This window comes from Pithys albifrons, chromosome 5 (genome assembly GCF_047495875.1).
Source record: "Pithys albifrons albifrons isolate INPA30051 chromosome 5, PitAlb_v1, whole genome shotgun sequence".
In the NCBI taxonomy this organism is placed as follows: domain Eukaryota; kingdom Metazoa; phylum Chordata; class Aves; order Passeriformes; family Thamnophilidae; genus Pithys; species Pithys albifrons.
In genome coordinates this window covers 36,095,357-36,119,570 of record NC_092462.1, presented here as the reverse complement: position 1 = coordinate 36,119,570, position 24,214 = coordinate 36,095,357, and the positions used below count along the sequence as shown (strand labels likewise).

The following is a 24,214-nucleotide window of genomic DNA, read 5'->3' as shown; positions in this document are numbered from 1 at the left end:
AAAAGCAACTTAAAATGGAATAATGCCTTTTTGTTTTTCTTTTTAACCAGAACAAGTTTGAGTGAACTGTGTGATGATCCAAATGATAATGTTCTACTGGCATTTAAACAACTGGGTGAAAACTATGAAGAGAAACTGAAGTGTGCTACCTGAAGGAAAAACAACCAAAGCAGCAGCACATAATACTCTTACCACACATAAAGCAGCCTTTAGGTTTGAAAGTTACTAGATCTATCAAGAATTTCAGAATAAAGCTTTAGTTAATAATCAGTAATACAAAGTTAACCTTTACAAATTGACATTTTAGCGGCTCTAATGTCAACTAAGTAATCATTTTTAATAGATTTCAAAACTAAGTCATTGTACATTATCTTTCAGTTGCACTATTTTTCAGACAGTGACATATATGTTAAGATAGCTCCTATTATACAACTATGTAGTATATACTGAACAAATGTCACAGTTCTGACAGCTTATGAAACTAGTTTCTCAGTAGGACAGCACTAGAAACTTTCATCTTCTTTGTCAAGGATGTTCAGCAATTAATTTGGCAATTATAGTAAATTGGGGCACTGAATTGGAGAACACTGTTCCTAAACCATGACAGCCTTATTTGGCACCCAATGTACGGCACAATGGGTTGAGAAAACAACAGATCTGACCAGAGCGGGTTGGAAACAAATTTGATGTAAACATTTGTTGTATTAGGCACAGAGCCACTGGTCACAATGTTGTTTGGTCTGTTCATGTTGGTGTAGTACCTAACCCTGTGTATGTTTCTGTGTATGCACTAAGAGCCCATCATAGTTCTCTTTTTCAGAGCAGGGAGAGAGATCAGGATTGCTTTGTTTATGTACTGTGCAGTATCAGTTTATGACATGATGACACCAAGGGCAGGGAGGGTCACTGGGGATGAGTATTCAGTGTTGCTGTCCTGCCCTGACCTCAGGCGCCACTGCAGTGGGAGAGGGGAGCGAGCAAGCAGCACGTAGTTTGGAGAGTCTCAGTGGGACCACTAAATTCAGAAGCACCATTCCTAAACCGCAACACTGACAAAGTCTTTGTTTGAGATCTCTTTAAACAGCATCAAACTACATGCACTAGGAGAAAACTTGCATGCGATCAGGTAGTGATGATGAGCTACTGACCTAACTGTTTTTTCATTCTAGGTTTTTAATGTGTGAAACATGATTATGACAGAAATGGAATATAGTAGTAGAAAAGATTACTTTAACTCTGCTTGGACAATAAAATTTACTCAAATGATTCTTTACTGTGTGGCAAATCATGCACAAATCTTGCACAACTGCTCCTCAATTAGGGGAGAAGTGACCTCAGACCTTCATATTTTCTGATACAAACGGAGTGATCTTTTTTTAGGTAAGACACAGTTAATTGACCAAGGAATAAAGTCAGAAAAGGACTCTATCATGTTCTCAGTTATTTGACCACAGCACAAAATCTGGGTGAAAACCAAACTTATTAGGTACTAATTTTATTTGCTGAAGACTGTAATGTCTCTTAAAGCATTAGTAACAGCAGTGAACATTTCACTTTTAATAATGTACATACAAAGAACCTCACTCCTGTTAATGGCTTTTAGGAAGGAGTCAATAGTGAAAGACAGAAAAGTCAAAATGAACACAGAAGCAACTTGTGAGAATATCAGGAAATGGTTAATTCTTCTGATTTAGTATCTGAGTCGACTGCAATTTTATTGTGACCTATTGTAAATAAAGCATCCTGCTTGCCATTTATCTCCCCTGTGAAACCTTACTGCTGAACTATAAGGCACTTGGACAACAATGCTTGAAAAGAAGTCTGAGAATTGTAGTGAACCCCACACCCACAATTTCTTTGAAAAACAGTGTATCAGTCTATTTGCTTTGTGATTCTATGATGGTGTCTTTTTACTAAAAAACTAAGTATCTGCTTAAATTTTAACTTTGTCAAATTGTCATGAAATAACTTACTAAAAATGAACAGAAGACATGTTGAAAAGAAGTAATTTTAAGAAACCTCAAAGTTTCTGATTAACCTAGCTCATTACGAATGAGCACATTCAACATTTTCTACAACTTTCTGGTAACAAATTTCATAGGTGCCTTTAACTCTCTAAAATTGTTGCATTTCTCTCAGATTTATTAGAGTGAGACCAACTTCCACCTGTGACACTCTGTGCCAGGATCATCTCACTCAGCCTTTGTTTTCTAGGCCTTTTTAACATTTCTCTCCTACACAAGCAGAAGAACATGACAAGAATGTCTAGGAAGCACAAAAATTCTTAGGAGAAAACTGAAATACATTAAAATTTAAGAGATGAAACATAAATAACTAGAAAACTAACAAATAAGAGAATTTTCACCACCTTCCTTACTATAATGCAGACAAAAAGGTATTCAAGTTTTACAAATACTAGAAACTAATTTTTCCCAGCACATTTAATAAAGGAATGCACTGCCACAGAAAAATTAAGGCCAAGAATTCAACACAAATAAAATTAGGTCAACATTTCCTAAAACAATAATTTATAAGTACTATGTTACAGGAAGTGTAATTTTAAGTGTTGCAGAGATTTAAATACAAATAATATTTCTCTTAAAAAGTTACAGAGATAATTTGAAATTATTGATTTTCCTAGTTGCCAGTGAAAAATTCTGAAGGAATATTAAATATTCCACATTTTGATTGAATACTTGCCAGTTGACATATCTATCTAATGCAGAATGAATTTAGTCTGGCACCGACTTTTGGTGAAGAGTGAACAGAAAATGAAATTGAGCTTTATTCTGAGATAGTACTATTGTCTGTATATTCCAATAACTAAAGCACAATTATCTCTTGGATCCAACAAAATGGTTAATAAAGTAAAAAAGATCGTCTTTTTATCCTCACTTTGTATTTCAGAGTAAAAATTCAATGAGTTCTGAATCATTTATACATAGAAGTGCTGTTTTCCCTTTTTCTTGTCATTACAGATTTAAAAGGAAATTTTTAAAAGCTAGATTCTCTTAATGTTTTTCATACCCAAGCTGTTGCCAAAGGAACTGTAAGTGAATTGTAATGTTTCCTTTTCCTAAAGGCAGCATTTCAGAAGTGTAGCTGACACCCTTCTGCAATGTATAACAACACTGATGCGATGCTTCACTTTCAAAAGTGCAAGAGAAATTACACTAGAAGTTGCACCTTCAATATACATGAAATACATCACAGAAAAACAAAAAAACAGCCAAAGGGAGATATGCAAAACAATTTACAGTAATGATTTTAACATCCTTTATTTTCCCTGTGGCTGTCTTCCCTCCCTGCCTGTGAGGTGAATGCTATTGGCTGTGCTCTTACCCACTGAAGCGTAAGTGCAGCTGTACCCAAACAGCAAAGGCATTGCCTCCTGCTGCCAAGGCTTCACCCAACCTTTCTGGGACACCTCAGCTCCCTGCATGCCTCAGTGGCACTTCTCAGGTGGTCTACATTCTTGAAGATACAGCGTTTATGGTTATACTTTTGTCTTGATCTAGACATGACATTTTTGGTTGTTGCCCGACTTTGTGATTATACGGTAAAAATCGCTTTATTGCATTGTACTTGCTGATAAGCAGTTACATTTCCAACACTGAGATACGTTGACTGGCAAGAATCAGAAAGAACAGCTATAAAATCACTTTGTAATGTGTTAAGAGCATTTATTTAATTCTAGCTTATTTAAGTACAGTTATCTTCCATTTCACTCCCTCTTAATGTCTGATTTCCTTCTAGTAGGCATTTTGTCTTTGGCAACAGAAAGAAATTCTGATGCATGGCTAGTATCAGTAAAGACAGATGTTTGACTTTGCTCCTCAGTGTCAGAACTGCTGTCACTTGGCATTCCTCCTGTCTCATTTACCGCATACACAGAATCTCCTAAAGACAGATCATCACATGTACCAGGAACAGAACAAGATGCGCTCTGAACCTGTATAGGCTTGGGTTCATCTTCCATCCTAGGACACACAAAGTTGTTTTCTGCAACAGTTTCTTCATCTTTTTTGTCTTGTTTTGTTGCTGTAGTAATTTGAGTGGAACATGCATTCTCATATTCAGCAGGAAGGACAACTGAACACAGAGGCTGACAACAAGCAGCATTACCATCAGCAATCATTTCTGCGCTTTCAGCTGGTTTAGCCGAGTTCACAGGAAGGCACGAGCCTTTACATTTTGGATGACTATGACTAGAAGCAAGATCTGCAGACTCTGAAGATACAGGCTTCCCTAGATTTAGAAGTGTTTTTTCAGGAGATTTCCTCTTCTCCTTTTCCTTTTCAGTTCTGTTTCCAGAAAAAAACATGGAAGAAGTCAGTGAATCAGAGGTATTTTGGACAATACCTCCAAATGAAAATACCGATGAAGGCAATGGCAAGTTACTTTTGAAGGGAAACACACAATTACTGTTGAGAAGAGGTGACTCAGAGATATCAATCACTCCAGCAGCAGTGTTGGTTTCTGAAGTACTGCAAGCTACAGTTGTGCTGGATTCTGAGGCATGAGGTTTTTGTTCCCATGTAACAGATGGTTTCTGTGCAGCATATCCTGCAGTTTCCCTTGCACAAAGTGTTTTTTCTCTCATGTGAGATGACATTTTTTTGTCAGATGGTTTCTCAGATCGGCTAAAAAATGAGGATGGTGGTAAAACCTTAAATGAATTGCTGACTTCTGATCCTGCAAACCAACCTCTTTCTGAATTGCCAAAGGGAAACAAAATATATGGCTTTGTGCTTTCTGCTGAGTCCAAATTAGGACTGGTTGAAGCATGACAAACTGTGGTTTTGGTCTCAGGATCATGTTTGTCCCAGTTATTGGTTTTATCCACATTATCATATTTCCCTAGATAAAACTGAGGGAAAGCACATTTCCTCTCTTGCTTTTTAAAGGAAAATGGACCTCTATCTTTAATAGATCTGGGTAATGAGTTGTTAGTTGCACTGAAAGTAAAAGGTACACCAGAAAGTTTCTCTGCAGAAACAGCTAGAGATTCTGAATTTGAAACAGTAACAGCTACTGTTGCTGCTGGGTTTACATCTGATGAAGTGCCAGAGTCAGTTTCATTCAAAACAGTAATTGCTGATGCCTGCACTGGCAATTTTTCTTTAAATAACAAGTTTTTAGAATTCTCTGAGAAGGCTGAAGTGGTTACTTCCTGGGAATTTCCCTCATGAAATAACTGTAAGTCACCATTTGTTTCAGAAGAGTTCATATTTGTGGATGGGATGCTTCCAGGAGAGGTTCTTTTGTCAAAGCCACCTGCTCTTCGCAGAGTTCCCGTTTTTATTTTATCTGTGTTACTTGCTTTGGTAGGTGAAGATACAAAAGGAGTTCCTGATGACTTATCCTTCGAGGCCTCAGCAGTTACAAATTTATACTTTTTATGTGCAGGTAAATTTTGTGTCTTGAACACATCGGTGACCTTCTGAAGTTCCATGTAGTATTTGTAACGTAACTCCTACAATGACAGTAAAAAATCCCATTATCTACAATGGCATTTGTGGATTCAGAGGTTATGAAACTCACATACAATCTTAAGACTGAAGTTTTCATATATTCTATAACAGCTATGATGTATTTTTCCATTGCTACTGGAAAGCAACAGAACACAAGTCATTAGAGAAAAAAGGTCTTTAAAAGCAATTTTAGTAATTTTGGCAATTCCAGTTTAGCCTGGAGAAGAGGAGGCTCAGGGGAGACCTTATCACGCTCTACAACTACCTGAAAGGATGTTGTAGCCAGGTGGGGGATGTCTCTTCTCTCAGGCAACCAACAGTGGAACAAGAGGGCCTGGGCTTAAGCTCTGCCAGGCGAGGTTTAGGTTGGATATTAGGAAGAAGTTCTTTACAGAGAGAGTGGTCAGGCATTGGAATGGCCTGCCCAGGGAGGTGGTGGATTCTCCATCCCTGGAGGTTTTTTAAGGTGAGACTGGACGTGGCACTGAGTGCCATGACCTAGCAATCAAAGTGGGCTTGGATTAAGGGTTGGACTTGATGATCTCAGAGGTCTCTTCGAACCCAAGTGATTCTGTGATTCTATGAACTGAACAAGATGCACAAGGAACCGTGATGACAAAGTAGGTTTTGAAACATGAAACTATAGGAAACTGTATTTAAAGTCACTATCAAAACCAGAAATAGCTAAAAATACTAACCTAGATATTAAGTCACAAATTCTCAAACTGTCATGAAAAATAGCCATCTGAAACCAATTTAGGTGGTGGGGGTTTTGTTATTATATATAATTGCATCTTTAATGGCAATAGAAAACAGATGTTCTCCAAAATAATAAAGCAAAAGAAAAGTAATTCTATATTTAAAGGACCTAAGCAAGTTTTTCATTCAATCATCTGCCACTTGTATTCTCAAAATGTGTAATGTGATTCACTGCCAGCCACAGTTCACTAACTGTAGCTAGAATTATTCTGTACAGAACAATACTCAGCAATCCACATGGAACTGCCAGTAAAAAAAATCTAGTTGTGTAACTACATCATTGGAAACAAAACAAAACAGAGACTCGATTCAGTTTTATGTCAAATTATATGGCCTTAGAAGATGGAATCCTATTATCTTCAGAAAACAGAACACAGGCAGATGACTTCTTCTTCATATAAGCACTGGGGAAGCTTATTTGAATTTGAAAGCGGCAGATGTGACTCAAAAAGCCACATTAAAATATAAAAGTAGGTATTTGAAGCCAGTAGTAAGATTAAGTTTCAGCTTTGTGAAGGAAAAAAAAAGCAAAATCCTAAAAAATTTAATACTTAGTCAGGTATCATTCTAGAACCAGAACGGTAACTTCCTAAGAAAAGCTTTTAACACAATTTTCAGTTATTTTGAAAGTTGCAACATAACATATAGTAACTTAGCCATACTTACAACAGATGTTCAATCATACCTCATGACTCATATCTTGAAATGCTGACATTTCTGATATTGACATAAACCGAGTAGCAAACCTCCTACCATCTGCTTCATCCTGTCCCACCACAGGCTGAAAAATGTTTTGCAGCAGACATTATATTTCATTTTGATAAGCCAAACCAGACAAAATAATATAGCATAGTGTTGTAGACCATGTAATCGATAACTTACAAGAAATGTGTTGGGTATATTCTTCTGGTCCTGCCACTGCTTCATGATATCTTTGAAGAGAGTTGAGTTCTCATTTCCTCCATAATGTAGATCTATTAGAAAGAACACAAGAATACTGATGAAGAGGATATTAAATATGGAAAACACTGAAAGGTTCCTGTGCACCCAAGTACAGATTCCAATTAAAAACAAAAGTCTAAGTGAAAAGCTAATCCTTATCAAAACTTCTGTAATATAAAGCAAAGGCCTGCATAAGAGGTTTGCCTGGAGATGCCTGCCTCAACAGAAAACATATTTTTCCATGAGGTAAAAGCATTTAATCTGAGCACAGCCAACATTCACATTACACTACAACCAACCCTCTTTTAGTTCAGCAACACACTTCTGACAGCAAGATACTGGCTGTATGTGAAAATTATGATACTTCCCCCAGATTCCGAAAATGCAGCCTAGGAACTTTCTAGAAAAAGTACATTCATAAAACTCATTTAAAAGCCCTCAATGAATTTATCAACCATACAATTTTCTCAGATGCTTTCTGAACACTTGCATGCTTTTGCCACGCAGATTGTTTGTTAGCAACTGGTTCCACAAGTTGCAGGTGTTCAGAGTGACCGTCCAAATCTTGTCTTCATTAAGTCCTTCTTCCTTACCTTTAACAACACCTATATTAGCAGGTGTTAACTCCAAAGCTATAATTTCATTAACTACAGATTTGATATCCATCTTCTTTGGCATATACACTGGTGGCTTTTCCCAGCTGGATGCTATATTCATCACGTCAAGCTGAGTTTTCATTCTGGAAAAGAAAAAAACCTAACCAACTTACAACACTTTTCTTTGTGTTTACATTCCAAGTAAATTACACATGCCTAAAATTAAAAACATATTTTAAAAAGAAATCACTAGAAGACATCAGAAAAATTAAGTCTCTGATGAAACATCAAGTTCCTCACATTTTTTTCTTAAAACTTATTGCTTGATGATTCATTCAAATTAGGTTTCATACACAATGAAAATTGTAAGAAGTAGTGCGTGTAGTTCAGCAAAAAGATTACCACTCTATACTTAGTGTACTTTCCCTGAATCTAAATTATACTCCTTTTTCAGAGAGCATTGCTAATGTTAGTCTGAAACACAATGTATTTTAAAGAACTCCATTTCCAAGATTCTTTCTTAAACTGTAAAAAGTTTTAATAAATATAATTAAGAATCTTTAGAAAGAAATTACAGGCTATCTGCACTACAAGCACAAAACCAAAGGCACTGCAAAATCTCCACACACACTCTTGCTCTTGAAAGATTTCCATAAAAGCTCAAGCATGCTTTTGTGTTCCTGAAGTCAAGTAACATATCTAAAAATATCCAATCTCCAAGTATTAATGAATTTTTCCATTTGTTTTTTGTCAGGCAGCCAATTCAAAGTTTGATTATCTCTAATCCCCATAGTCAATCCTTAAAATTCTTGACACATTTCCTAAAATTTGGAACACAGAGCATCCAAAAATCTGAAATTATGTCTTAATTACTCAATAATATTCTCATTTTAAATCACTTATCTGATGATATCCAGAGTAAATATTTTTTCAGTTTTAATCTTTAAAATAACACTGAAGAAAACAAAACATGAAAAAAATTAAAACATACCTTGTATTCAAGCCGCAAGCAACCTGTAAATAAAATAAGAACTTGTAAGATATGAGTTTTCTCCAACTGTCAAAAGAAGGTTATTGTTTTATCAAAACACCTGAGAGACTGAGTTGCCTGTCTTCATATCATGAAACTATAGGATATAGACCTGTTAAAATACTTTAAAAAAAACAACAAAACCCCCACCCCAAATCATTCCAATGTTAAAAAAAACCCCTTGAGACAATGATTTATCTTGTAATATTCTGTGTTAAAGACAAAAAGAACTCCTTCAGAGCCAAATGATACATTTAAATAACAATCCATATGGTTACCTGATCCATTTCAGATGTTTAGATATTTGCAAGCATTCAAATGAAAGACTATTTTGTATTTCTTGGCGAGGAAAGCCTCTGCTATGCGCTCACAATATGCTATTACACTATTGAAAAAGCTGCCTTTTAGTTTTAAATCCGGCAGATAATGGCACTAAGAAGTGCACTGTACTGTAATCAAGTGGCACTTCCCGAAGAACAGGCAATGAAAAGTAAGAAAACCTAACTAGATTATAGCTGCTTTCCTATAAAAACCTGGTGATCTCTCTGGACTGAATCTTTAAACAAAAACAAAGTATGGTTCTGGAGGGCAGGCAGGGAAGTGCTAAGTTAAAGAGGAAGAGAACAAATGGCAAGAAGAGGTAGAAAATGAACCGGAGGAATGGGGGAAAAGAGGAGGAACGTAAGAAGGAACAAAAGGCAAAGGTGGAGGAAGGACAAAAGGCATAGGAGAAATAGAAGAAGCAGGCAGAACATGAAGCAGATCAGGACCCATAGGAGGAAGAAGATGAAAACAGGATGTGGACAGAGAAGAAACACGGGGAGGAAGAAAAACAGGAAGAAAGGGAGGTTGAGGAAGAGATGTGGAAGTAGTGACATACTAATCACTGGAGTCACAGTAGTTCTTCCCGAAGTAGGAGCTGCTTTTTTAAAAGTGAAATTTTCCTTAATGAGTTGTTACCACATACTTAGTCAAACTCTTAGGTACTTTCTTAGCTTGCCATTTATCTGAAGGCAGCAAAAAGGCCCACTGCAGAAATCAGCAGTACACTGTGGTTTCTTATGAAAGCATAAGCCTTCAAGTTGACAAAAACCCCACAGACTTCAGGATTTAAGTACTTTGCCCCACATCTACCATCTTCCTAAATTCCATACAACTGCAGCCACAGTGTTTGACAAACAAAATTAAATAATCTACACTAGCTTAGGTAACAGTGAAAATTAGTTTGTGTCTTAGCATTTACTGCTAAATCGCAAACAGTGTTTTTTCTCTACAGTTCCCTTGAACACTATGAATGAAGACTTCCAGTGTCTTATATACACATAAGTGTATATACTATGTAGGCACAGTGTCTGTCTGTCAGAAGTACCTAAGCTTAGCTTTGGAGAGGCTGATTTACCACCACTGCACACCTTGGTGCAAGGGTTATGGCAAGCTTAAAAATCAATATTATCACCTTAGCTCAGGTACCTCAACACAGTACTCCACTGTGCAGCACAGACAAGTTAGCAGTTCTGCTCCAGAAAGCATTTTTAGTATCTTACAAGTTTAAAATGCAATGGAAGTGCTTAATACACAAAGTATTTCAAAATAAATATGAAAAACCAAAGAAATGTGAGACGGCTTTGAAGGCAGTACTAGTAATTAACTGTTTACCCAGCACCAAGGCAGCAGCCTATTTTCCCAGCTGGTAGCATAATATAGGAAGTGTTACAGCAGCAACTATATAGTCAATATTGATTTGTTAGTGAAGAAAAAAAGAGTCAACTAAGTGCACTGAAAATCACCATCGATAAGCTGAAAAGAAAGCTTTATCAAACTTTTCTAAAAATGAAAACCGTTGTTATAAAAAAGTATGAAATGTTAATTTTTGTCTGTATTTTTCACTTATTGAATTTGTTTTTCCTGATCGAGTCATAATCATAATCTACAATACAGCAGACTCTATTTGAGTTCATTATACAACTGATATCAAATAGAAAGAAAAGGCGATCACCTCCAGGAAACGCTGAGGATCACATTCATGGACAAGCTTTTCACAATCCTTCAAAAAATTCTCAATGGTCTTCTTGTGAGTTTCTTTCATTTTCTTCCACATCTGAAATTCTTTCTCTTTTTTAGCTCTTTGATTTTCAACATCTTCTAGTAATTGCTGCTTTTTCATTTCTAGAGTTTTGAAAATTTCTCCAAATTTCATTTCAATTATCTCCACATCATTGTTCAGCATCATCTAGAAGCGTAAGAACAGATGCAAATATAGAAGCAATGTCCACAGTGTGTCTTTTCTAAGTAACCTCAGAGCACATCTATGCCACAAGAAACACCCAAACGCTGTGTGTTGTGATTAACCAATCATGAGAAGAGAAACCAAGACACACATACACACACATATAATACACAGCATCTGTAACTCACATCTGTATCATTTGGCTGGTTTGAGATCTCATTCATCAGCTTCTCATTTATCATTCTCATTTGTTTCAGAGTACTGAAGAAGGTTAGCTGCAAGGCAATTGAAACACTTATTATGACTTTATACATTTCAATATTTATCTAGAATCACATCACGAAAGACAAAGAGCTAGTGGAGAGGGAGATCAGGGGTCTGCAGCATCTCTCTCATGAGGAGATACTGTGGCAGCTGGGCCTGTTTAGTCTGGGGAAGACAAGACTGAGAGGAGATCTCATTAAACCATATAAATATCTCAAAGGCAGGTGTCAGGATGAGGAGCAATGGCCATAAACTAAAACACAAGAAGCTCTACCTCAACCTGAGGAAGAAACTTTGGGTTGAGGGTGGCAGAACACAGAAACTGGCTGCCCAGGGAGGGTGTGGAGTATCCCTTTCTGAAGACATTCAAACTGTACCTGGACGCTTTCCTGTGTCACCTGCTGTAGGTGACCCTGCCTTAGCAGGGAGGTTGGACTGGATGATCTCCAGAGGTCCCTTCCAACCCTAACTATTCCATGATTCTGTGATATTTTATATAACATATTAAACAAAGGTTGCAATTCAAAACATCACTCCACGCAAACTGTAGGTATTTTGGCAAACCCCGCAACTAGTACAACCAATCAACCGAGCATTATGCCAGGAAGTTGCTTTCTTCATGCAAACTGTAAGGTGTCTTGGTTTTACATTTATCTAATTATTGCTCACCCAAATTATCTGTTCCTAAATATGTAATTACCTATGACACAAATTGCTATGGCAGCTCAGAAAGCCTATAAACAAAACATCTGCGGGTGAGTTTTTGGTGGTGGTAGGAGTAGCATCTTCCTGAATTTGAAACAACTGGATCCAAACAAGCAATAAACTCTTAGCATCAGCATTCCTTCAGCCAAGACTGCAAGTTTCTATATGAAAAAGCCCAACTACAAACCAAAGCAACAACAAAAACCCCCACAATTCTCTAGGTGCTTTGGTAAATTGGGTTCAGATCTGTTAATACTGCCTGGTCCCGTTCATGTGGTGGACACAGTGTGACGGCAGCAGGGGAAGGCGCACTCTGGCAGTCCGCAAAAACCTCCCGCCTCTACGTCAAAGCAGCACAATCCCTCTGCCTCTCTCCTGCCCACCACACTGCTGTTTTCCCGGCGGCGTTTCTAAGCAAGAGCAGCCCGTGCCCGCCTGAATGCCCAGGGTCAGCCTGACCTCCCAGCCAGGCCCCTGGCGCGGAGGGGAAGCCCCGCCCTTACTTTTTCTTCCTGGTACACCGTGCCTATGAGGTTGACGGAGTGGAAGATGCCTTGATGCTCCTCGGAGACGCACTGCCCGCACCCCGCCTGCCGGCACATGCGGCAGTAGAGCTGGACCGGCCGGCTCGGATGTTTGTGGCAGCTTCCGAGCGCCAGCGGGGAGAGCGGGTCGGACACCGGCCTGGGCCCCGACGCCGCCTCCCCGGCCTTGGCGGCGCCCGCCGTGCCGGCCCGGTACAGCCTGACCACCTCGGCCAGGGTGGTGTTGACGGGCAGGGCGGCGACGCCGCCGCGGGGCAGCAGGCACAGCTTCCTGCACAGCGGGCACGGCACCCGAGCGCACGGCGGGCTCGGGCCCAGCCGGGCCTGCACCGGCACCCGCTGCAGCTGCCGCAGGCGGGCGGCCTCGGCCGAGGCCAGGCACTCCAGCACGCAGCCCCGGCAGAAGTTGTGCGAGCACAGCGGCAGCGTCACCGGCTCCTCCAGCAGCGACAGGCACACGGCGCACGTCAGGCTCGCCTCCATCGGCGGCGGTGAGGAGCCGGGCGGCCGCCGCGCCGCCTGTTGCTGCTGTCCAGGGCCTGACTCGTCCCGCTGCCCCGCCGCTTCCAGCTCGGCGGCACCGAGAGGCGACAGCCGCGCCGCCACTGACCGCACGGGCGCGGGCGCAGAGCCGCTGCCAGCCGTCAACCTCCGCTGCAGCGCGCCCGCCCGTGGGGGGCGGGGCGAGGGCAGACGCGTCGGCGATAGGCGGAGGTGCAAGACTGACATGGCTTTTGTCCAATAGCAACAGGCGAAGCCAGCAGGGGCGAGGCGGAGGTTCTGGGGCCCGCCCCAGCCTGGCGCGCGGTTGCGTTCCGGGGCGCGCGCAGGGTCCTAGCGCCGCCGCCGCCGCCGCCATGCTGTGCCGTGCCGGGCTGTGGGCGGTGCTCCCGCCCCGAGCCGGGCTGTGCGCGCGCGCGGCACTGCGGGCCCGGCGGGGGCTGTCCGGGCTGCAGAGTTTGATAAAGCAGAGGCATCGCAGTGCCCCGAGCGGCTGTGCGAGCTGCCTGCAAAAGCAGAACACAACTTCGGATTATGATTGTCTCAGTGCTGGGAAACTGGGCAGTGACCAGCTCGCTCTCCTTGGTTGTTCCCCCTCCCCTCCACCCCCATAACCGTTCCCCCAGAGTTCAGGCTTAGCAATTACATTATCCGCCCCAACTGTTTTATAATGACGCAAACTCAAGAGGGGCTCGAATGAAATTATAAGTTTATTATCAATCGATAGAGCTGTAGCCTGAAGTCAGTATTTGCCAAGAAGCCAGACACCGCTGTGTGTAGCGTTAGTCCCACCGTGGGCTGAGGGGACCGGAGCGAGCGGCACAACCCCGTATGTGCGGGTTTCTGTGGCAGCGCTTTATTCAGTGTCACTGAGCTGCACCTGCACAAGCTGCCCGTGTACAATCATCCAGAACGGCTGTGTCCAGTCGGACACCTTGTGGCTGCGGGAGGAAAGCCAGGGGTAGGTAATTTCAGGATTACCACACTTTCACAGAATCACAGACTATTCTGAGTTGGAAGGGACCTACAAGGATCATCGAGTCCAACTCTTAAGTCAATGGCCCATACATGGCATTGAACCCATGACCTTGGCATTATTACAGCCAAGTTTTAACCAAGTGAGCTAATTTCCCTCACTTCTGTAAGACGCTGACAGGAGGCACATGCAGAGCAGCCGGGAAGTCCCATGGACGGGCTGCCCTGAATAGACTCGTGCTATTTAAAAGCAGCGTTTTCCTATGGCAGAGGGACCGGAGTGTGGGCTCTGCCGCCTCTCCTGTCCTGCCCGGGGTGCCGCTGCTGTCCCCCGGTGTTGTCCGGCTGTGCAGCCGCTCGGGCAGCCGCAGTCCTACCTGGTGGGAGGCAACTCCTGAATTAAAGCACCCAGGCCATCCTAGATACACCTCCGTGCTCTGAAGGTCCATACTCAATCAATGATTAAAATGAAATAGGCACAAATGACATTCAGAGTTTAATAATCCGGAACTTTGCTCAAAGCTAAGTAATGTTTTATCTTGCAGGATTTTCCAGTGTGTGGCACTGAATCAAGTGGTTTGGGTTCTTGATTCCAATTTTTTCTTTTGTTTCAAACAGAATAGGGGAAATGCCATTAAGTATGTGGGCTAAATGAAAGAGAATTCTGGTGAGTGACTGGGAACAGACTGGGGCAGATGCTTAGTTTGGTAGTAACTAAAACGATAATGTTCAAAAGCTTAAATTATGACTTTTAAAAAGCAGGAAAGAAAAAAAAATACTTAAAGGAAGAAAACCCGCTGCTAAAAGTAAATAAAGCAAAATATTTTTTCTTGCTCCAGTGTGTAAGTGAATAGGTTCTTTCAGAGCCTGTTGACAAATGTTTAGCATGTTGTGACATTTTGCCACTTGCTTCATTAATTTACATTAATAATAAACCCAGAAATATTAATTAGAACTAGGAGTAAACCCAGGTTCCTGCTAACATTTTTTTTCTCTCTCAAGAAAGATTTAATATTAGCAAATGTATAGTACTGATTTTGCTTTTCTGTTTTGTAAGGTAGGATTTCTTACAAGTAGTGCAAAATGTATAGCTTCAATTTCTATTTAAAATAGATTAGCACAGTCTTCAAACTTCATCTTCTTACTTAATAATCTTCTGCATCACCAGAACAGATAGCAAGTAAAGCCCTCTCATAATGTCCTGAAGCAAAATGCTGCAAGAAAAAAAAAATCAACATTTCTGTGACTATACATTTTCTGAATTTTTCTTCTCTTGGTGAGTGATAAGGACTAGACTGTTATAAGGTTTTGTAAGATATTACACTGTTTTCATAAGGATTATAGGCCAAGATTATTTTAATTTCACATACCTTGGCCTTTGGTTGCTTGGGCACTTAGAAACAAGGGTGGATCAAATCTGTTTATTACTTCTCAAGTTCGCTACCAAAAAATTGTGAGCAATTTCTTAAAGTTGCTGTGCATCTTGCAGTTGGATTAGAGTGATGTAAAAAAAGCAAAGTGTCTTACCAAGAGTCAGTTTTTTGTACAATTGAGCAATCTCAAACTTTGTTTTACGATATAGAACAAGAGTACTATCTAAGCACAAGAATAAAACCAGATATTTATTTCAGTTTTGCACAAAAGTAGTATCAGCCTAACCTTGCAGAACAGCATGAAATAAGATATTATCAATTAGTGTAGAACCATTCATGCAAACTATTCCTCAGCATACACTGTCCTGCCCTGTTTATACATTCCTTTTGCATTGGGGAGGGACAAAATCACAGAGAGGAAGTGAGTTGAGAGTTCTGCTTGCTTACTGAAGTCAAACTGAGGCACTGAAAATTCCCTGTTGTTTTTATACATGGTTTTGAGGTTTTTATGTGCTTGGAGATTTTTGCTTAGGTTTGGCTTTTTAGTTTTTTTGTTTGATTTTGGTTTTTAGTTTTTTGTTTTGTTTTGTTTTGTTTTAAACCGAGTAGTTAAACAGAGATTAGCCCTTTGTATTTTTCTGGTAGGACTTTGCACAGTCCGTGTTTTGCTAGTGCTGAATATATGCAAAAGTTTGCCAAAACTTACTTTAATGTCATGGAAGAGTGATTTCCCATATCTCTCTTTGTATCGCTGTCGTATATTCATCAAGTCAATCTCACTCCTGGCAATGAGAATCCTAATAACTGTTTTATTGTGAAACCCAAAGTCCTAAAATGAAAAGAGAAGATGAGAGGAAACTTGACAGTTGGGCAATATGTGTTTGCCTATCTGTATATCCTCATATTAATGTTTAATAGGTAAAGATATATCCATGTAGGGAATGTAGGTATATAGGATACTTAAGTTGTACCCATAAAGGTGTCCTAGACTTTAAAGGAGTCTAAGCATTCAAGGGTTTTATCCTATAGAGTTTTCATGTGCTCAAATGATAGAATTCATGTTACTAAATAACAGGGAGTCCCCACATTCCAGTGTTTTATCCATACGTCGAAACTTTAAAAAAGGAAAATCTGATGATCTTTTGTCAGTATCTTAGGAATTCAGTTTGTGGGTGGCAGCTGTGACTCATTATATTATAGAGTCCATTCAAACCATGCTGAAGTCAATAATGTGTTTTGCAAGAACTGCTGCTGCATGTGAATTCAGTGAGATTTTTAGCCATTGTTTTAGAATTTACATAATGTGTTCAGACAGTTTTATTTTTACCATTTCTAAATAAATTTTCATGTTGTAATTGAGTGGAGAATGAGGACATCTAGTGGCAAAGTAGTCAAAACAGGTTTAGGGCTGGTATGACGGATGACCAATTCAGATTCTTTAAAGTGAAATTGTAATGTTATCAACTAGTCACTGATAGTGAAATCTTGTTCTCCATAAAACAAGCAATGAACTGTGTTAAAAAGCTGCATGTAGAAAATATAATACATATTTGGTGGCTAGATTAAAATCTTTATTATAAACCATTATGGACTATGATTTCAAGCATTAGAATCCTGGGTAAGTTTTACTGTGTTGTATTGTAAATGGATGTATAAAAATCTTTTTGTCCATTATGGGAAAACTAGACACTAGTTTGAATTCCTACATTTCTTTTGACAATTTTCTGTGTTCATTAAAACACTGATAAATTACAGTAAAATATCAAATAAAAAAAGTAGATGTTTATTCTTAATAACTAAAAACTTCTTCCTGCATCACATACATTGTCTGAATATAATATAGAAGAGAACTATCTGTGTGATATTCCTTGAAATTTAAAACGGGGTTTTAACTTGAAAAACAGTCTTGATACATAACATTGAAATATACCACTTTTCCTGATAGTTGGTATTTACTGGTACTTTCAGCAAACCTTTTTTTGTGTTATGTGCCAGAATCTTCTTTTGACCACTCAACAAAATACTGCCTCTTTCTTTCAGCCCCTGGGATTTTTCTTGGTTCTTTGCTGCCATAGTTGTGGTTTTAGCTGAAACATTCGATAGCAGTGGCCGCATCCGGCAGAGGATACTGGGGCACTTTTGAAGTGCTGGTTACAGGTTTTGTTTGATGGTTCTGGCTTGGAATTCCTATCTGTGCCATTTCTGCTCTAAGGTGACCTCTACTCATGGCTAGCTCTTATGACCATCTTCTAAAGATTACACTTAAAAGATTAGGTTTAGAAGATTATACTTTAGTTTTTATATATCATAATACATCATTATTTTCACTAATGAATGAAAAGCAAAAGAAAGTGTCTTCAGTGACATTCCTCCCTAGCAAGAGGAATTTTTAAGTGTTTCTTTGCATTTACCCACATTTCTCCCTGGCACTAATTTATTTCAGTATGTTAGCACTTACACAAAAAATAAAAGAACCTGCATGGAGCCCCACAAGAAAATATGACAATTTGTCTTTATGTAACACTAATTTAGTATTTAATTTTTTAGCAATACTTATTAAATCTCTAGAGACAAAAAATTGCATCATAGAAAAAGTGCATATTGAGTTCTACACAGCAGGGGGAGATATCATCCATAGAAAAGAAATGTGTTCAATAAAAAATAAGTCGACAAAGTTGCCAGACAGATACTGTTTTAAGGTATCTAAATATTTAACCTTTTACTAATGCTAACTGTAGCTTAGGCACTACTGCTTTGAAATTTATGTAGGTATCAACAGTTTTAAAACATGCAGTCACACCTTAAATATTGAATAGACTCATTTGTAAGTACTTGTTTAAGAATAATCAAACAAGCAAAAAAAGGAAATCTGATTTTTATGACATGTGAAGAAGAATGGCTACTTACATGGATTGCATTGTAAAGCCTGTAAGCAAAGTATGAAGGCTTGTCACGAATACAGAGAACTAGGAGGGAAGAGTGGCAACAGGTAAACAAAAGATTATTATAAAACAACTCCTTTTGGTTTGAAATGCAAGGCTGAGTAGTGCTGTACATGCCTCATCTTAAAATTAAGCTACCAATATTCACTAACATAACTGTATTTATAATTTTAAAAGTATAGTACTTATTTTGGGTGGGTCCACATTGCTGTTGTATCAAAGAGGATATTACATATGAGGGAATACACTCATATGACTTCTTTGTAGAAATATTATTAGCTTTATTCTATAAATGAGGAACAAAGTCACATAAAGGATGAAATCTGTTTACATACCACCAAAATCCTGAAAACGTTTCCGGTTATTTAACATGGGTAAAATCAGCTGGAAATGCAGTTATGATTGATCACACAAAATTTGTTACAAAATAAAGAACAGATAGATACTAGTTCTGGTCAGTCAGAAGCTAGTGCTGCGTGGGTGAATTTTGAGATTTAAACAAGCATGGAAAAGTAGGTAAAATTATGTCTGAAAATTTAATTGCACAATATAGGAGGTTAAACTCGATAAAAATACCAGAAAAATAATATTCTTGATGCATAAGAGATAACATGCTAGATATTTATTTAGAGATTACTGCTAGTAAAAATAATATCCTTACATTACCTATTGCAACCAGTAATTCTTGAAAGTATCCATCGTAACATTCATTAATGGCATCTACTATGTCTTGCCCAGAGATATTTTGGAACTCCTGGAAAACTTGAGAGGGGGAGGAAAAGCAAGCCTGTTTCATTCTAGTTCATTAATAATGATCAATTTGCCTTTTTTTTCAGTTTGTTGCTTCCCCCGGTACTATAACAATTGAGTTTATTTTTTTAACCTTATATTCTCAGTTGTTTCATTATGTTTATATTCCCCAGGTAAAGCAATATAAATGAGTAACCTGAAATGGCTTCCAGGAGAGTCTCTCCCATGGTTCTTCAGTCTACAGTATAAAATGAATGCATGCCACAGCCTCTGTTTCACTGGAAGCTTTAATACATTCCCTATCTAGCAACATCTGTTTATGAAACGTGTAACAATGTCATGTCATTAAGGCAACTTCCTTGTTCAGCTTGGCTAAAACTGGCCAAAGAGTCACAAGAAGCTGTGGCTGGCATGAGACGTAACATGTCGGTATGTGGGCATGGGCACTCTGCATAATGCAGGTATGCAGGCATACAAATACACAAGGAGTTCTTCCTCCTTTAGAGAGAGAGGAAATTTTCGGTTCACTGCTTAGTACAAAACTTGTAGAGGACTACAGTACAGACAGAGCCCTCAAATCTCAGGAAGACAGCAGAACATAAGCAGGTGTGCTACATTATGTTAATCCTGTCAACATCGGCTGAATGAATTTGTTGATCCGTGATAGCAAAGTAATTCTAAGCTACTGTTAGGAGTTGACATAAGAAATCCGTCTGGCTACACAGTGATAAACTTGTCACCAGACAGTTTTTCCACTGCAGAGCAAAAACTTAAACTTGTCACCAAACAGATACAACAGGTTTCTTTCCTACAGTGGAAGATCTGAATGAGCTCACATGAATTCCTTGCAATCTGCAATTATGTCTGATTTTCTCTTTTAAATAAAAATGGCCCTTATGTTTCTGTGTGTATTTTATTACAGAAGAGCAATTGTGGACACTAAAGTGCTCCCATCAGAAACTTCTTTGAAAGTTCCAGGGAAAAGCTTCAATGCAGCAATGTTTTTTCACATCCATGTGTGTTAAAAATACTCCATCCCCATCTGCTGAGTTGTTTCCCCTCCTAAGACCTACTTAGGGAAAATGAAGTAAATCATTAAGAAAAATCTACCTCATCCTGTTGTGTCATGTGTAAACTCTGTGCAGCCATAACATTTGCCTTTCTTTAGTCATGCCTTCTTCCCTCTGTTATTAGGCATCCTGGTGCCTGCCTGTTCTGTCTACAGCTGTCAGTAGTATCAGGCAAAGTTCAGTTTTGCTTTACTTCCAAAATCCCATTAACATCAGTGGGAGTCTGAGAGCTCCAACAGTTCACACTTAGGTTTCAGGCTAATACCCTGCTGCATAGTGAGTGTCTTGGTATGCAAAGCATGGCTTTATTAGCAAGTCAGATTTTTCCTTTCCTCTCTGTTTAAACAGCTGAACTGCTGGATTACCCATCCACAACTGCTGGTGGCTTCTGTTGCAGAGAATCATTTGCAGCATGTTTTTGTGTTCGCCTGTTTTCTGCTGACATGCTTCCCATAGAATCTAAAATACCAGAAAAAGGAAAAAAAAGCCATGCAAAATGTTTTAAGTAAGTCCTAAATCACTTTTCAACATTTGTATTTTCTTTTTTTTAATGTTTGAGAAGTACACATATGAGCATATTTACCATTGCATCCTGAGCAGCTGTAGAAGGATCTGCATAGCCTTCCATCCTTGTTCCCTGGGGAAAAAACCAAACACATTTTCTTCAGAAGTCAAATCCTAAACCACTGTGAGAATATAAAGTTCTCTCTATATGAAGCTATGTTGGATTTCTTGAGATAACATATATATATATAGGCTTTTAGATTGGATAAATATAGTCCATGGTTGAATTTGCAAATGTAGAAAATATCTTTGTCATGTTATGTCTTCCTTTTCTTTAATAAGGGGAATTCTGGAATGACAAACAGTCGTGTGAGTGTGAAAAATGGCGGAAGTGGATAAACCTATCCCATTCTTAGTCCCATTTAAGTAAGTGTTTGCTTGACCACCATCATCCCACCACCATTTTCAGAATTATGGGTATTCTATTGCTTACTAGAATGTGTAACTGAGGGGAAAAGACCAATAAGAGTAACATTTGCCATTCACTGATTAGTTCTAATCAATATGCATATTACCAGAAGTATATTTTCTCAATTTTTTTTCCACATTGCACAAACCATAGGAGAAAGCTCATCAAATAATGGAAATTTTGCTTGCTCATAATCATTGTCTGAAATGAAGAACTAAGACTAGGCAATTGTTTGACAACATTGATACACAAAACACAGAAGAATACTTCTAATTTTGTCATGCATTTAATACTTTTCAGTTACACAAATCAAGTTAAATTCTTTAGTAAACACACGGTGAACTGAATGATATAGCTGTCGGAAAAAAGAGGAGAACACAACTATTGGAATTACTTTTTTAACCATAGCCATCTTGCAAGGATACAAATCAGCTTTGGTTACAGAACTCTTAGCAATCTCAAGCTCATATAAACACTGCCTTAATAATATGTGTTTGAAGTAATTTATTTTAAAATTTACAGTCATTTGACCCTATATGTGAAAGGGAGGATTAAAATTGTGTATTGGCTGTTAGCTTGAAGAATGACTTATTAGTATCTCTTTCTTTTAAAAAATATTAATTTATCTTTTAATTAAATGGTAAGAATTTCATGCAGTGAAATTCCTAGTAATAACATATATCACTTGAAGTAAATTTTGATGGAATGATTGCATAAAGTTACATACACAAGAAAACACAGGAAACAAAGAACAATAAAATAACTTAAATAATATTCTACATGAGTCAAATGACCACTTTCCCCAGTAACATTTGTATGATTATGTTTTACACTGTAGAAAGTTATATTTCAAAAAAGGGAATTAGAATAAAATTTGTCCCAGACTAGAATATTAGCCTGAATTTGTAACGATTAATTTCTTTAAGAAGGACTATAAACTGTAACTTCTAATATTCCCCAGGTTGGACATGAAAACTGTAAATGCAACACTACAACAATTGAATAGTTTGCTCTCCATATGTGGAGCACATTTACTTCTATCCATTGTCAGACATGTTTCTCAAGGTTTAATAGAAGTCAAAGCAAAGCATTTCTGAAAAAAGCATTAGAGGATGCATGAGAATGTTGCTGTAGAATAATCTTCTGTAAATTGCATGGTAAAGGAACTAGAAAGGATATATTTTAATATCACTGAGTTTTAATGCAAGATCATATCCAGACATGGGTACTTCAACTAACCATCTTTAAAAGTATACAGTTTAAATGAGTAAAGTTGAAATTTCCTGCAGCTCTTCTGTATCTTGTGAAAAATAGCAGATCTTATTAGCTAAGAAGTTGATGATTTCAGGCCACTTTATCAATATTTGAGGTTTCAAAAAATAAGGACTAATAATGTGTAATCTCAGATTATTTTAAATTTAGTTTGTTTGATGGGTAAAATCTGTCCCATGGTTTTAGTAAAGATGAGAAGTGAGGTTGCTTAACCTCAAGCTTTTAATTTTTAAGCAAGGAAGTATTTTCATTATTAGGGAAAAAAAATCCAACATGAGGAAAAAAGTTCTGTTTATAGCTTCTACATCTGACAGAACTGCTCTTTGTACTCAGTGCAGCCTGCTGCTATTTCAAATCTCAGTAGGAACTTTTTCCCCAGACATGCATATATAAGAATAGGGGATATACCTTAATGTATCTGTTATATCCTGACAGGGCTTTTGTCATTATTTGTTTTTGTCATTATTTGTGTATGAAAGATTTTTAAGATAATGAACACAGTGATTACAGTGGGAATGGAAGTTTATAATCTGATAAGGATGATCACTTTGTTGTATAAAACTAAAACCTGGTAAAACTGCAAAAGTTGGTGTATCATAGTGACACTTTGGTTGCCTTTGTGCAAACATGCTGTGATTTAGCATATGCATTAGCACATGGTAAAAAGCATCATGTTTAAAGTGGAGAACACTTTATTACTTTATTTCTTAGTCAAATGTGGATATATCTCCATTTTCACATAATGTTTCAACTGGATTATGATATATTTTAATAATGGAGAAAACAAGAGTTTTAATAATTACAGTGTCATTTGTCCATGCAAGTAGACTCCTTTTGAGATGTGGCAGATGCAGCAGAGGATCAGCAGCTGAATAATCAGGGGACTTTGTAAAATAACCATTAACCTTTGTCTCTATCTGATAGCCAAAATCTGAGTAGATGACTCTTCCTCATCTGATTTTCCCCCTTCTCTTGTTTGAAAGTGTAGCCCTATTGAACTAGCTTTAATACAGTCACATTAAAATTTAAGACTTCTCAAATAGTATCAAAAGTCATTATGAATTTTTTAGAAATCTAAATCATACTACTTGTTTTTACATTACCTGAGCAAGGTTCATGAGTGTATCTCTGAAGTGACCTGAAGTCTCAGAATCAATATCTTGTTGAAGATCATTATTATATTCTAGGTTAAACCAAAAACGTACAATGTAAATTACAAATGAACATGCTCTGCTTAGTACAAATGAAGATTATTAAACAAAGAGTAAATACATAGGATTCAAATAAGGATAAATAAATAGGATTCAAATACTTGTCCATTTTCTATAGTGTTTCTTCAACTGTAACCTGGGCAGGTTCTCAATGCACCTGGCCATGGGGCTGGTGCTTTTTCTGGCCCTGCTGGGGGCCCTCAGCTGCTCTTCCCACTCATCTGTCCACTCACCCACGTTGCTTCAGCCTTTGGTATGTAATTAGGGGAGGGAACAGGAAAGGGAACCAGTCACTATTGAGAAGTCATTTTTGTGGTTCTGTTGCTCCATGTGTGCAGATACACCCAGAGCACACATGATACAACTGCTACTGTGCTCTTGTTAAAAAACATTACGCATTAGGTAGGCTTCTTTCATCTGGAAGATCTCCATGTTTGATCTTGAGGCTAATATGTCAATTAGGCAGTTTTCTTCTGTGTCTACTCCCTGTGTGGAGAGAAGTAAATATTAAAAGATGTCGTATAGTGGAAACTACTGTTTTTAGAAGAAAGCAATCAGAAGCAAGAAAAGAATAGCAGTTTCTGCTGGAGCAGTGCCGACTGTAC

At 38.4% G+C, this 24,214-nt stretch overlaps 3 protein-coding genes across 3 annotated transcripts in view; 1 reads left to right on the top strand and 2 right to left on the bottom strand.

Moving 5' to 3' along the window:
• The window catches only part of LOC139672348 (probable ATP-dependent RNA helicase DDX60), a 44,601-nt gene extending 42,957 nt beyond the window's left edge, over nt 1-1,644 (top strand). The window contains exon 40 of the mRNA XM_071556212.1: nt 51-1,644. Coding sequence (XP_071412313.1) covers nt 51-153 — 103 coding nt within the window. The 3' untranslated portion in view covers nt 154-1,644. The remainder of the gene's footprint in view (nt 1-50) is intronic.
• Nucleotides 1,464-13,203, bottom strand: LOC139672347 (uncharacterized). The gene is made up of 8 exons (XM_071556211.1): nt 12,501-13,203; nt 11,217-11,303; nt 10,798-11,031; nt 8,763-8,785; nt 7,769-7,914; nt 7,116-7,207; nt 6,919-7,014; nt 1,464-5,476 (listed from the first exon to the last, which is right to left on the bottom strand). The coding sequence occupies exons 1-8, from the start codon at nt 13,023-13,025 to the stop codon at nt 3,725-3,727; spliced, it is 2,955 nt and encodes a 984-aa protein (XP_071412312.1). The 5' UTR covers nt 13,026-13,203; the 3' UTR covers nt 1,464-3,724.
• Nucleotides 13,204-14,500: 1,297 nt separating this feature from the next.
• The window catches only part of ANXA10 (annexin A10), a 29,793-nt gene continuing 20,079 nt past the window's right edge, over nt 14,501-24,214 (bottom strand). Inside the window, exons 5-12 of the mRNA XM_071555169.1 lie at nt 24,005-24,095; nt 23,502-23,581; nt 20,737-20,790; nt 20,519-20,612; nt 19,000-19,095; nt 18,299-18,357; nt 16,098-16,220; nt 14,501-15,232 (exon numbers count right to left, since the gene is read on the bottom strand). Of these exons, the coding sequence (XP_071411270.1) occupies nt 15,164-15,232; nt 16,098-16,220; nt 18,299-18,357; nt 19,000-19,095; nt 20,519-20,612; nt 20,737-20,790; nt 23,502-23,581; nt 24,005-24,095 (666 nt within the window). The 3' untranslated portion in view covers nt 14,501-15,163. The remainder of the gene's footprint in view (nt 15,233-16,097; nt 16,221-18,298; nt 18,358-18,999; nt 19,096-20,518; nt 20,613-20,736; nt 20,791-23,501; nt 23,582-24,004; nt 24,096-24,214) is intronic.